Genomic DNA, 12,856 nt, shown 5'->3' with positions numbered 1-12,856 from the left:
TGGCAGCGTAGCTTTACATAGGCCTGATATTCGTAGTATTCACGAGAACTGGAAACTGGCATACTAGAGGTGGACACAACTGTAATTGCGTCTTTAATCGAACATGGGGAATACATATGCATATTAATCATGCACATATAACATATGATGGAGGACGCGTAGGGACACAGAACATGACAAAATTTACTTTTCCACATATTGCTCCCAGACAGTGAGACAAAGGAAAGCTAGGTGTTGGCAGAATGGACCACTTTGACTTAACAAGGGGGCACAGCTGTCACCTACCACACTTTACACACTCACAAAGGGGTTGTCACTAGTTCACACAAGCTGGGGCCAGGGCCAGGAGGAAGAGGATGTCTGACATCGTAGGGGAGTGGAACCATCCAGAATATTCTCCTACTTCATAGTGGGCACCAGGTATAACTAATGGACCCTCTGGCCCAACTTTTTGGTACACTACTGAACCTGTGAAAGATTCCAAAGAAGAACTGTTGTGCTTCTTCACTACAAAAAGGACTGCCACTCTGCTGCTCTGCTGTGCTGCCCGGCTGCCCACCAGCCTGAATTAGAAGGACTGAACCTGCATTTGGACCTAGGGCCACCAGAGTGACTGCAAGGGCTAGTTGGCCGGCCTCCTGATCAGAGCCTCAGGGACAAAACAGGCCCCAATAACCTTGAATTCAGCACACACAGTCAGCCAGGTGTGAGTGTTGCCCCCACGGAGTCCCACCCCACTTGTGGACCCTTTGAAGTGGGCCTGAAGGTGCTCTGCCAGCACACATTGCCTTGCCAAACTCAGGATAAAAACTACTGTGTGCCGCATTCCTGATACAAGTCTTTGCATCGCAGCCCTGTAGCCCATTAGTACCGCCACTGTGCTATGCATCTCCTCGCACGGACCTCACAATCCCCACTGCAGCTCCCCACAACCACTGCTGCACGATGCATCTCCTCACAAGGACCTTTTATCACCTACCACAGCTCTTCGGAACCACCGATGCGCTACGCATCTCCACACAAGGATCGCATGTCGCATCTGCTGTGCGATGCATCCTTGGAGCAGGACTTTGCTTCACTCATCAACTAGGATTTGGGGTTCAGTACAGGTTAATTTGGGGTTGTTTGGGGTTGTCTGTGACTTTGCAGTATCTGAGAATTATGGTTGCGGCTTAAGTAGGGTGTCATCCCCCCAGCCTGAGGCACAATTTCCTACACAAAGAGATAGTTATTGATTCAGCACCACATTCTTGTATGAGCCTGAATGCATCCTAGGTGCTTGACTCCTTTCTGTATTTGTTCGTGCGATATAAAACGATCATTGATTCATTCATTGGGTCGTTTGTATTATTGATGGGTGAATGAGGGTGCATGCATTGACGAAGAATGCACATTGATTTGCTTCTTTCAGTTTGGAGAAAATGGAAAATACTGATGGGACAGTTCTGATTGTTACCAATGTACCATGGAGAAGCTCTCTCAGACTGTGACATTTGACCCTGTTACTCCCACCTCCTCGAAAATAAGCTTCAGATGCCTCGTAATTTTGTATCCTTATTCCTTTCCACAATGCTCTTGTAACCCAACCTCTTTTCACAGATTACTTCACTCTCATCCCATTATCCAATGTTTCTGGCTTTCGATCTGTTCTCTGTGTACCACAAAAGGTCAAAAGTGCTGAAAGTTAAAGAAAATGTCTGTGTCAAAAAACAGTGCCAAAGGTCAATTAACACCTCAAGGGCTTCCATATGATCAACCTCCTGAGGCAGCTTTACTGTGATTGGAGCAGAGTCAGGGCTCATTTCTTTTCAACTGACCAGTTATTCCACAGCTGAGGATTTGAGATGGTGCAGATGTAAATGAAACAGAAAATGCTAAAGCCCTTTGTCTGAAGCTTGCAGCCAGAAGGCTTGTATTGAATTCTGGATTGTAAGGATTTCATGATTTTTGTGTTCACCCAGTAAATCATCCTATGGGTGGGGCACACATTCTGCTAGTAGTCATGTTACTGTAGTAGTATGGCAACAGGTACTACATAACACTTTATATTGACATATTTACGTGATCATTTTACCGATTCATGGAATCTTTCAGATTAGTCTGTCTCAAGCATCACAGTAAATTCAGATGTTATGAGTTCCTTTCCATACTCCCAAATGGATCACCATTTCTCAGATTGTCTCTTAGTGTGATGAATTGAAGGAAGGCGACTATGAAAGCAGAAAAATATTCTCACTTTGCCCTTATTTGTCGTTTGTTCTCAACAATAATTATTCCTTTCTAATGTCTTTTTTATTGTGCAGGCAGTTGAAAGAAATTGAAGATAAGATTCTCGAAGTGCTTTCGTCATCAGAAGGCAACATTTTAGAAGACGAGACTGCCATTAAAATCTTGTCCTCCTCCAAGGTTCTTGCTAATGAAATTACTGAGAAGCAGGCTGTGGCTGAGATAACGGAGCAGAAAATTGACACAGCCCGCTTGGGCTATCGACCAATTGCTGTCCATTCATCAATCCTCTTCTTTTCAATTGCTGATCTGGCGAATATCGAGCCCATGTACCAGTACTCGCTCATTTGGTTCATTAATCTTTTCATCATGTCAATCGACCATTCAGAAAAATCTGAAGATTTGGAAACGAGGTATGTAACAATAGAATTGGTTCGGAAATGTTTTATACATCAGTGATTTTTTTTTAGATAGGAGCCATAATCTCATCTATGCGAAGTCAGATCTCGCCATACATGCCCTAGTTGGATACATCTAGATTCATATGATTTGGAACAAAATTCTTTCAGAATGTCAGTGGTCTCTTGATCATTTGTGGTTCTGATGAATATTAGGAATATATAATCGACAATACTTGACATTGTTCATTTTACATGTCTTTGGTTGTACTATTCATATTACTCTACTTTATAATTGCAACAATGGTGCCACATTGTTTCTGTGCTAAGGGCTTGTGTTGCCGAAGTGTTTGAGGACATATGTTTAGTGTAGAGTTAAAGTAGAGGAAAGGGGGACCCCACTGGTTCAGGGAAACAAAGAGGGGATCAAATCCCCTATTTCTCTACCAAGGTGACTTTTTTCCCCTAAACTCTTCACTATTAGGGTCAACATAATTCTCCCTATTCCCCTTTTCTCATAAATATCATTGTAGACAAACATGTTTAGATTAATTTTTAGCAATGCATTTATTTTTCCATTTAAAAAAATACAAATGACTGAAAAAAAATCAAATGTCGTTACCGGAAGTCAATGGATTACTCTTATATGCAAACTAAAATATGAATCCAACTTAATTAATTACTCATTGCAAGTGGTGCAAACCCATACAGCAGTGCATTCATTGCACTTTGTACTTTATTGAATAAACATTTATAAGACAATTTCAAAAGCAACGTTTTTGTAATACCGACGAACGCATCTTTTGGTACACAGCATTCCTCTACCCTCTGCACATTTACAGTACCTCTAGAAACTCAAATCATTTTAGGTAAAAACATCTGTCTAATTTCTATGCACATTTTTTCTTAGTATTAAATAAGTACATTTTATTGTTTGATTATTTAAAATTATACAATATGTACTTGTAAAAATCACCACATATGATATACAATTTAACATTAAAATCAATTAATTTAGGGAAGTAAACAACATTTTTATTTTACTAGGCTAAAACTCTTTGTTGAAATACCAAGTGTAAGAAACTGGCTCCATATATACTACATCAAAATGATGTATAGTGTGTATAGAGTCCAAGTGTCCACAGAGGTAGGCAGAGGTTAAAGTTAGATAGAACCTTACTCTCTGATTGTAGCTTGGTCGAGCAGTAAGGCAGTATCAGAGAACAGTGTTAAGCATTTGATCAATCAATTAATCAGGGGGTTTAAAGCACAACTCACCTGCGAGGGTCTCAAGGCACTGGGGAGGGAGGGAGGGGTTTAGCAGATCTGGGTCAGTTGAAGAGCCAGGTCTTGAGGTCCTTCCTAAACGTGTCAGGGTCGGGGATCGTCTGATGTTCACAGGGAGCTCGTTCTAGGTCTTTGCCGCAATGTAGGAGCTTTCCCACCTGCTCTGGTTCTGCGGATGCGGGGGACCTCTGCCAGGGTGAGGTTGGCCGAGCAGAGGTTCCTCTTGGGTACGTGGAGGGATAGTCGTTTCTTTGAGGTAAGTGGAGCCAGAGTTGTTGAGGCATTTGTAGGCGTGGGTGAGGAGTTTGAAGGTGATCCTCTTCTCGAAGGGGAGCCAATGGAGGTCGCGGAGTAGTTGGGTCATGTGTTCGTGGCGCAGAGTACCGAGGATGAGTCTGGCTGCAGCGTTCTGGATGGTCTGGAGTTTATGTAGTAGGGTTCTGTTGATTCCGGCGTAAAGGGCGTTGCAATAGTCCAGTCTGCTGGTTATGAGTGTGTCGGTAACGGTCTTCCTGCAGTCTGGGGGGATCCATTTGAAGGTCTTACGGAGGACGTGCAGGCAGTTGAAAATGTGGTGGAGGCGACGGCGTTTCATGGAGAGGGAGGAGTTGAGGATGATGCCGAGATTTAGTGCATGGTCCGTAGGGGTGGGGGTATTTCCGAGGGTGCTGGGCCACCGGGTGTTGTCCCAGGCAGAGGTGCAAGGCCCAAGGATGAGGATCTTGGTCTTCTCTGAGTTGAGCTCCAGGCAGCTGCCTTCATCCAGTCTGCCACTTTCTTCATTCCTTCCTGGAAACTGAGTCTGGTATCTTCAGGATTCTTCGTGAGCCAGAGGATGAGCTGGGTGTCGTCTGCGTAGGATACGATGCTGAGCCTGTGCTGTCGGATGATGGCTGCGTGGGGGGCCATGTAGATGGTGAAGAGCGTGGGGCTCAGTGATGATCCTTGTGGTACTCCGCAGATGATGTTGGTGGGTTTGGAGAGGAAGTGGGGAGTCTGGGAAAATGCCAGACTTGAAGGAGGAGTTGATGGTGCGCTGTAGCTCGGGTGCGATGGGGAATATGTGAGGTGGGCAGTGATCCGTTAGGGCTCCTGAGTGGGTTTTCTTCATGGTCGCGGTAATGAGTTACGTGGTCGCTGGGTCCCTTCTCATGATGGTAGGGTTCTCAGTGGTTTCAGGGGGGGGGGGGGATCCGGTGTCTTGTGTCTGTTTTTGTTTGCTGAAGTTGTCGTCCAGGCTCTTTATTTTTAGATGGAAGTAGGTGCTGAGCTTGTCACAGAGTTCCTGGGAAGGTGTGATGTCCATGGCCTCGCAGGCAGGGTTCATGAATTGCTTTATGACGTTGAACAGCTCCTTGGCGTGGGACGAGTTGGTCTGGACCATGTCTCTAATGAAGGTCTGTTTGGTGTCTTTTATGCACTGGTGGTAGTTCTTTGATGTACACACTCAGTCAGCAAATTAATGCACACACTCAAGAACTGAACTCTAGGCCAATTGTTTTTGTATGGAAATATACTGTTGTTTATTTTTAGAACCAAGCAAGCCTGGGACAGGTAAGCATTAAATACTTTTCGGTAATAAGTTACTGGATATAGAACAATATGAAAATGCAATAGAAATTGTACTTTGTTTGATTTACAGGAGAGCAGTAGTATGCAACACTTAGCAAATACAGTCCATTGTGATGAATAGACCTTTTCAGTAAATTACAGGTAAATTACTTTTTTTGTTACGTTTCTAACTCAGTGCTGGATACCTAGATTCAGAACTGGGACATTTCCCGCAAACCAGTAAATAAATACATTTTGGTTATTCGTGTGATTTTTTAAGAATATTTTCGGATTTCAAAACTCGACACAAAAAGTGTCAATGTTATCCTATGGGAGGAAAACAGGTTAACGGTTCACAGGTAAGTAAACGGCTGTGGAAGTTAAGGTTCTAGGGTTAGACTCATGGGTCCCCCAGTGTCAGTGATGCACTGTTGTTGCACCTTCAGCGGCACTAGGGCGGCCGGTTGCAGAGTGTTGAGGCCCAATGTTATCCAATGGGGGATGGGGAATAGGGGGCCTCCAGCTGGTGGCTGTTGGCAAGCAGGCCACTGGGTTGTGGGAGCAAAGCTCCTGGGGTTAAAGTCAGGGCAAATAGGGAGACAAAGTAGCACAAAGGTGCACCCTCAGCGGCACTGGGGCGGCTGGGTGCAGAGTGCTGTTTCGACGTCGGGCACCCTGTTGTTTTCTATGGAGAACGTCCGGTTTGCAAAAGCACTGCAGACAGGGAGACGAAGGACTTCATGGTGCGACCACCATTTGGAGAGGTAAGTTGGGAAGTTAAGGGTTGGCTAGGTACCGTCGGTTTGGGCACACAAGGCCGTGGGGTGTTGGGTGCAGGGGTGCCTTTTGGGGTCGGATCTTCTTACCAGCTCCTGGTCACAGTTAGGGGGGCCTTCTGGATTTAGGCTGCAGGCGTCGGCTGGAGGCTTGAGGCAGATTAGGGGTCGCCGGATCTCAGGTCAGGATCGCCGGGGTGACCTCCTCATGGTTTTTTCCCACTCGAGCTCGGGCCGGGTTCGACGGGTGCAGAGTGGGCTGGATTTGTGGTCTCTGGCTGGCACCAGGAGCTGCAGTTTGAACAAATCTGGTGTTCACGGGAGATGTAGTCTTTAGAATTGAAGGTAGGCAGGTCCTCCGGGTTTCTTGAGGTTGCTGGCTGCAGTATACACCAGGATTTCGCAGGAGCAGATTCGAGGGGAGACCGGCCTGTAAGGCTGGGGCCAAGTCAGGGGGCTTCGTCCTCTTGTTAGCTCTGCACGGCTCTTCGGTCCTTCTTCTTATCTTCTTTTCTTGTCGTGTCTGGATCTGAGGAAGCAAGGTTCAGGGCACCCCTAAATATTAAATTTAGGTGCGTTACAGGTAGGTAAAGGGCAGGGGCCAATGGGTCCCTTCCCTGTGGTGGGTACACCCCTATTCTGCCACTCTCCAGTGGGAGGGGGCAAAAGCCTGTCCCTGGTTGGCTGAGTCCCCCCATCCTCAAGATGACAGGGACTCGAGGTTGTGCTTCACCTCACCTCCCCCACCAGAGGGTTGGAATTGGCAGAGGTGGGCACAACTCTCTTTCTCACTTGTTTTTCCCACCGGTTCTCCCGCCGAAAGTGGGGGGTAGAACCAGTGGGAACCAGTTGCTGAAAGCAGCAAATGGTCCGGGGAGGCTCACAAAGGTAGCATGCCTTTGAAGCTTCTCCTTCGTGAACCATGCTTGGCCCCTCGTCCCAGGATATGCATTGTTTCTGGCCCCCGAGAGCAGGAGCTCTTGACCCAGGGGTCCAGAAACATGTCTGGTAGTGGCAGCCTAGGCAGCCACTCAGTCAGGTCACTAGAAGTTGGTCGAGTTTCAGGGGGCATCTCAAAGATGCCCTTTGTTGTGCATTTTACATTAAATTCCACACTGGCCTCAGTGGTATCACTCCTCATCAGCCTGGCTAGCTTGAATTTGGTGGAGTAGCGACCACTGGACCCATGTCTGGGCATACCTTTCCCATTTAGGGCGACAAATGTAACCAGAACATATGATGGACAGAATGCTGAACAAATCAAGCATTCACCTCAAGTCACAGATATGGGTTAAATCCATCTTTTATTTTCTCGCCATTCCAGTTTGGGCCCTGCCATATGCAAATCAGTCTTGACCCTGCTCCCTATGGGAACAGTCCAGCCCGATCTGCCTGGCCAGGTCCTTCCAGGACCATAAACAAGCATACTGGGACCAGTTTTGGGTAACACCTCTCATCAGCTAGACTAGTTTGAATCTGGTGACATAGCGAGCACAGGACCCACGTCTGGTCATTCCCTTCCCACTTGGGGCGGAAATGCAAAAAGAACAGATGATTGAAGGAATGATGAACAAATCAAACATTCACCCCGTCACAGATCCGGGTTGAATCCATTGTTTTTTTACTCGCTATGCCATTCCAGTTTCGACCCAAAAAAATGATGGCTTGGGATGCAGCCCCAGTGAATGCCAGTGACTGAGATTAATTCCAGCATTCCATCCATCACTTTGTTGGTTTTGCATTTACCCTTTGAGCTAAGCGCATTGGCAGATCAACTGACATTCTAAAAGTGGCTATTTGCTGTACTGAACAGCCACTGTAACTAGTTGTCTCTGCTCTGTTAATACTCAATATGGAATGGAGTCAAGGGTCCCTTGTGTAATAGGAAACCTTACAGAGCGGCATAATTTGTGGTTTCCTCAGAGTTAAGTTTTAGCAACCTGAATATCCAAAGGCGTTCTATTGTGGTTAGTGCCTCACTCTCTTTCCCACTTATTTACTTATGCATGCTTTTTTTTCCGACTTTCTGAGGTGCCCCTTTCTGCGTGGTCACACCCATATTTTTTGCTTGATTTTACTGCAGTTAATTTGAACTCTGATCTGATCTCTAAAACATGTTGAAATAGGAGTCCATGTTGTTGGCATATTTAACTTACCTATAAGTCCTTAATAAATGACAAAAAGTGTAAGCAGGGCCAGTAAAGTAAAATATCACTAATGGACTGCAGCACACAGTGTGCCACCAATTGATTGACAGTGCAATACATGACTGTAGGCCTACTACTGTAGTCTGTCTGTGCAGGACTGAAACTATACTTTGGACCTTTTAAAGTAAAATAAAAATAACCTTGATGGACAGGCCTAAACATGCCTTTTAAATAATAATTAGTCAACCTCAAGAAGGCCTTACTGCCCATAAGGCAGGGTGCATTGTATTTAAAAGTAGGGCATGTAACAGTTTAATGTTAAACAGCTGCTTGTAGTGGCAATGCCCTAAAAGCTATTTTTTCTATAGCAGGTTTCTCTGTTACATAGGAAAGTACTGGGACAGTTTCTAAAAGTTTATCTCTGCCTAAGACCCAGATAAAAGGTACATCCTTGGACTTTTTAGAAAAAGAAACATTTACCTTAATAAAAGCACCTTTTTCTTGCTTAACGCAGATGTAGCTCACACCTGGGACTGTTCTCTGTATTGTCCTGCTAGCCAGACAGGCACTAAATCCCAGTGGGATAGAAGCTGTCCTCTGCACTGTGTTGAGTGACCACATGGGAGGGTGTGCTCATTTCTCTGACCACACCTCTAGGTTGGGCACAGGAGCTCTGGACAGGGGAAGAAAGGTTCTGCTCTCTTGGGTTTAGGTAAAGAAGGGCACTGTGGGATTGTTTGCAGTAAGGCCCACAGGAACTGCTGCAAAAGTGGGTGCTCACTTTGACACTGGATTCAAGCACGCCGGGCTGAAGACGGCTGCAATGCCAGAAACCGGTCCTCGGAAGCTTGTTTCCGGTCCAGGGAAGGCATGGCTTGGCAGTTCGGGCTAGACTGTTGCCATGAGGCACAGGGTCAGACTGATTTGCATATAGCCATGTCTGAACTGGGGTGGCAGAGTGGGCTAAAGAACGGTGATGGATTAAACCCAGATCTTTTGACTGGGTGTGAGTGTTTGATTGGTTCAGATGCTCCGTCCATTACCACCCCCTTTTGTGCCGCTTTTGGCCGCCATAAGTGTGGCAGGGTATGCTCAGACGTGAGTCCCTTGCTCACTTTGCCACTGGATTCAAGCAAGCCGGGCTGAAGACGGCTGCAGTGCCAGAAACCGGTCCTCGGAAGCTTGTTTCCGTTCCAGGGAAGGCATGGCTTGGCAGTTCGGGCTGGACTGTTGCCATGAGGCACAAGGTCAGACTGATTTGCATATAGCCATGTCTGAACTGGGGTGGCAGAGTGGGCTAAAGAACGGTGATGGATTAAACCCAGATCTTTTGACTGGGTGTGAGTGTTTGATTGGTTCAGATGCTCCGTCCATTACCACCCCCTTTTGTACCGCTTTTGGCCGCCATAAGTGTGGAAGGGTATGCTCAGACGTGAGTCCCTTGCTCACTTTGCCACTGGATTCTAGCAAGCCGGGCTGAAGACGGCTGCAATGCCAGAAACCGGTCCTCGGAAGCTTGTTTCCGTTCCAGGGAAGGCATGGCTTGGCAGTTCGGGCTGGACTGTTGCCATGAGGCACAGGGTCAGACTGATTTGCATATAGCCATGTCTGAACTGGGGTGGCAGAGTGGGCTAAAGAACGGTGATGGATTAAACCCAGATCTTTTGACTGGGTGTGAGTGTTTGATTGGTTCAGATGCTCCGTCCATTACCACCCCCTTTTGTACCGCAAAAGTGGGTAGGGTTACCTATGGGAACAGTTTCCATGTTAATCAGGGAGGGGGCTGCAATCAGCCCCATCCACACGCTAGTGACAGGCATTAATGTGACATACCTGGGCACCCTCTTCAGAACACTACTGGACCTGTGGAAGACAGAAGGAGTGCACCTGCCATTGAGACCTGTGAGAAAAACCCTAAGGGCCGGACCTGACCCTACTTGACCGGGTTAAGAATTGAACTCCAAGGGAAAGTTGGCTGACCTGTTAAGCTACAAGGGGCACATGTGATGCAAGAAGCTCATTTTCCTGGAGTCCTAGCTGACCAATTCCAACTGGACCTGCCTTGGAGCCTGCTGGTGGCTTCTGCTGGAGTGAGTTTTGATCCCCAAGTGCTGTTCCTGAGGTCCTGGGACCCTTAGCTGTGTCAAATAGTAGTCATCTTAACATCCTGAAAAGCCTGGGACTTGGAAGCTTTATGGCTTCAAAGACTTCCAGTGCACCGGGGCAAACCTGCCAAGTCAGTCTGGTGCAGTGCATTGCCGCTGGACCAAAGATTTGGGTTGCTCCTGCTCAGAGCTTTTCTGCATCAGCAAATCTTTCAATGGATTTCCCGAAGAGGCTATCCAACCTCGTGGAGCCCTGTTCAACTAAAGGTTTCAACCTTGCCCTCTGAAGGAACCCAAGCTGCAATAAAGTGAGTAAGTCCAAAGGTAGTAATCACCAACAGGGGACTGCGCCAAAAGTATTCATTCAGTGAGGGACCATGCTTTGGTGTAAATTTTGAACTTCTCCCGTCCGGAGGTTTCCTGCCAAGAAGTCAACGGCTTCATAGGGACATCGTCCACTGGCTATCTGACCTCAACGAGCTCTTTTGAGCCACATCCTGCTGACTTGGCCACCTGAGGATTCCAGAGACTAAGGGCCAGATGTAGGTGAAATAGATTTACCGATTTTAAATTACCGAATTTTACCGATTCGGTAATTAAAAATCGGTAAATCTATGGGGTCGACATGTAGGTATTCCAGATGTGCTGGAATACCGAATTGGGTGATTTCGGTATTTACCGATTCGGTAAATACCGAATCGGTAATGCCCATTCATTCCTATGGGCTATGAAGCCCATAGGAATGAATGGGCATTACCGATTCGGTATTTACCGAATCGGTAAATACCGAATTCCACAAGGGTGCAGGGGGTGTCACTTTGACACCCTCTGGCACCCCCAAAACAGGCTCGGGTGCCATGTGGCAGGCATACATGCCCTAAGGGCAGGTCTGCCTGTCACATGGCATAGGTGTGCATGCACACATGTGCATGCACACCGGAATCGGTATTTTACCATCAAATTTATTTGATGGTAAAATACCGATTTGGTAAGGCTCCTGGGACTCTGAAGAGTCCCACCTACATATGGGTGGCTCAGATTCGGTATATTTACCGATTTTTTATTTTACAGAATCGGTAAAATTACCGAATCGGTCATTTTACCGATTCGGTAAAATAAAGCCCCCTACATGCCAATCACCTATTTACCGATCGGTAACGGCCGAAAATACCGATTTTCGGCCGTTACCGACCGACCTACATCGGGCCCTTAGTCATTCATTTATTACTTTATTCGGTTAATCAGCAATAACCATAAAAGTACACAACATAAAAATTCATTTCAAGGGTATGTCGTACATAGTACATCATGGAAAGGCATTTTATACTTTGAAGACTATTAAAATTCGTCCATACAAATTGATTTTCGTATTCTAAAAACTTTTAAAAAAAATTCAGAGATAGATGCGACAGTTAATACTGTGTCCAATCTCTGTAATTCCAAAAATGCTGGGCGGCATCGATTTAAGTTAATTTCCCTTAAAATTGGGATGATCAATTTCCTGCGTGGCAATATATAAAATTTACAAAAAAATAAAATATGAATGTCCGATTGGGCTGAAGAGTCATCGCATGGGCACTCAACTAGATCATGAGACCAGCTGTTCATAACAGGGAAACTCAAAAGTCTAATAAGGATATTTAGCCTGAAACGTGTCAGGACAAACCTCTCATAGTTGGACATAAACAAGGTTAAATATGGCTGTGGTTTGTCCTGAGTTAATATCAGTTGGTGTGAAAATACAGTCTTTTTCTTTACTTCCTCATTAGCTCTTTTCTCTTCAAGATACTCCATACATTGTTTTTTCAATATCTTCCTCAGGACATTAACCATTGTGAGAGGATCATCATAGTGATTTTGGCAGTCAATTTCAACAAGGAAGCGTTTCACATAGACAAGCCATTTGATCCTACTCACGTGTTCTGTGTTTGGAACGTCCGTCAGAATTGCGCGATTCAATACGCACTCATTTATTGTCCAGACCCTATGCCAAAGAAGTATAGGCTGGATTTTAATTGTGTCTTCAATGTGTGGCAGGCCAAGTTCTGTGTGGCAAACATAAGTCGAGACACTCTCAGGTACAGCTAAGATGTGTCACAAAAACATGTTTTCCACTATTTGGATGGAATTTGTATTGGCATATCCCCAGAGTCCTGAGCCATAGAGAGCAACTGATGTACAGGTCGCATTAAAAATTGTTAACATTTCCCTGATTGGTTTTTTACCCATTTTTTTAATAACGTTTTTTAAGGCCATAATTGATTTCGAAAACAAAAGACTTCTTACTTTTACAGCATTTGCTCATGTACCAGACTCATGGTACAGAATACCTAAATAAGGGAAGGTTGTGGTGGAATCCAGGGGAC

The 12,856-nt window shown here is 45.7% G+C and overlaps 1 protein-coding gene across 1 annotated transcript in view; it reads left to right on the top strand.

Moving 5' to 3' along the window:
- Positions 1–12,856, top strand: part of DNAH7 (dynein axonemal heavy chain 7) — a 2,019,015-nt gene that overhangs the window by 1,583,572 nt on the left and 422,587 nt on the right. Inside the window, exon 50 of the mRNA XM_078680414.1 lies at positions 2,304–2,639. Coding sequence (XP_078536540.1) covers positions 2,304–2,639 — 336 coding nt within the window. The remainder of the gene's footprint in view (positions 1–2,303; positions 2,640–12,856) is intronic.

The sequence above is a fragment of the Lissotriton helveticus genome, chromosome 3_1, assembly GCF_964261635.1.
Source record: "Lissotriton helveticus chromosome 3_1, aLisHel1.1, whole genome shotgun sequence".
NCBI classification, from domain to species: domain Eukaryota; kingdom Metazoa; phylum Chordata; class Amphibia; order Caudata; family Salamandridae; genus Lissotriton; species Lissotriton helveticus.
This window is presented reverse-complemented; position numbering and strand designations above follow the sequence as displayed.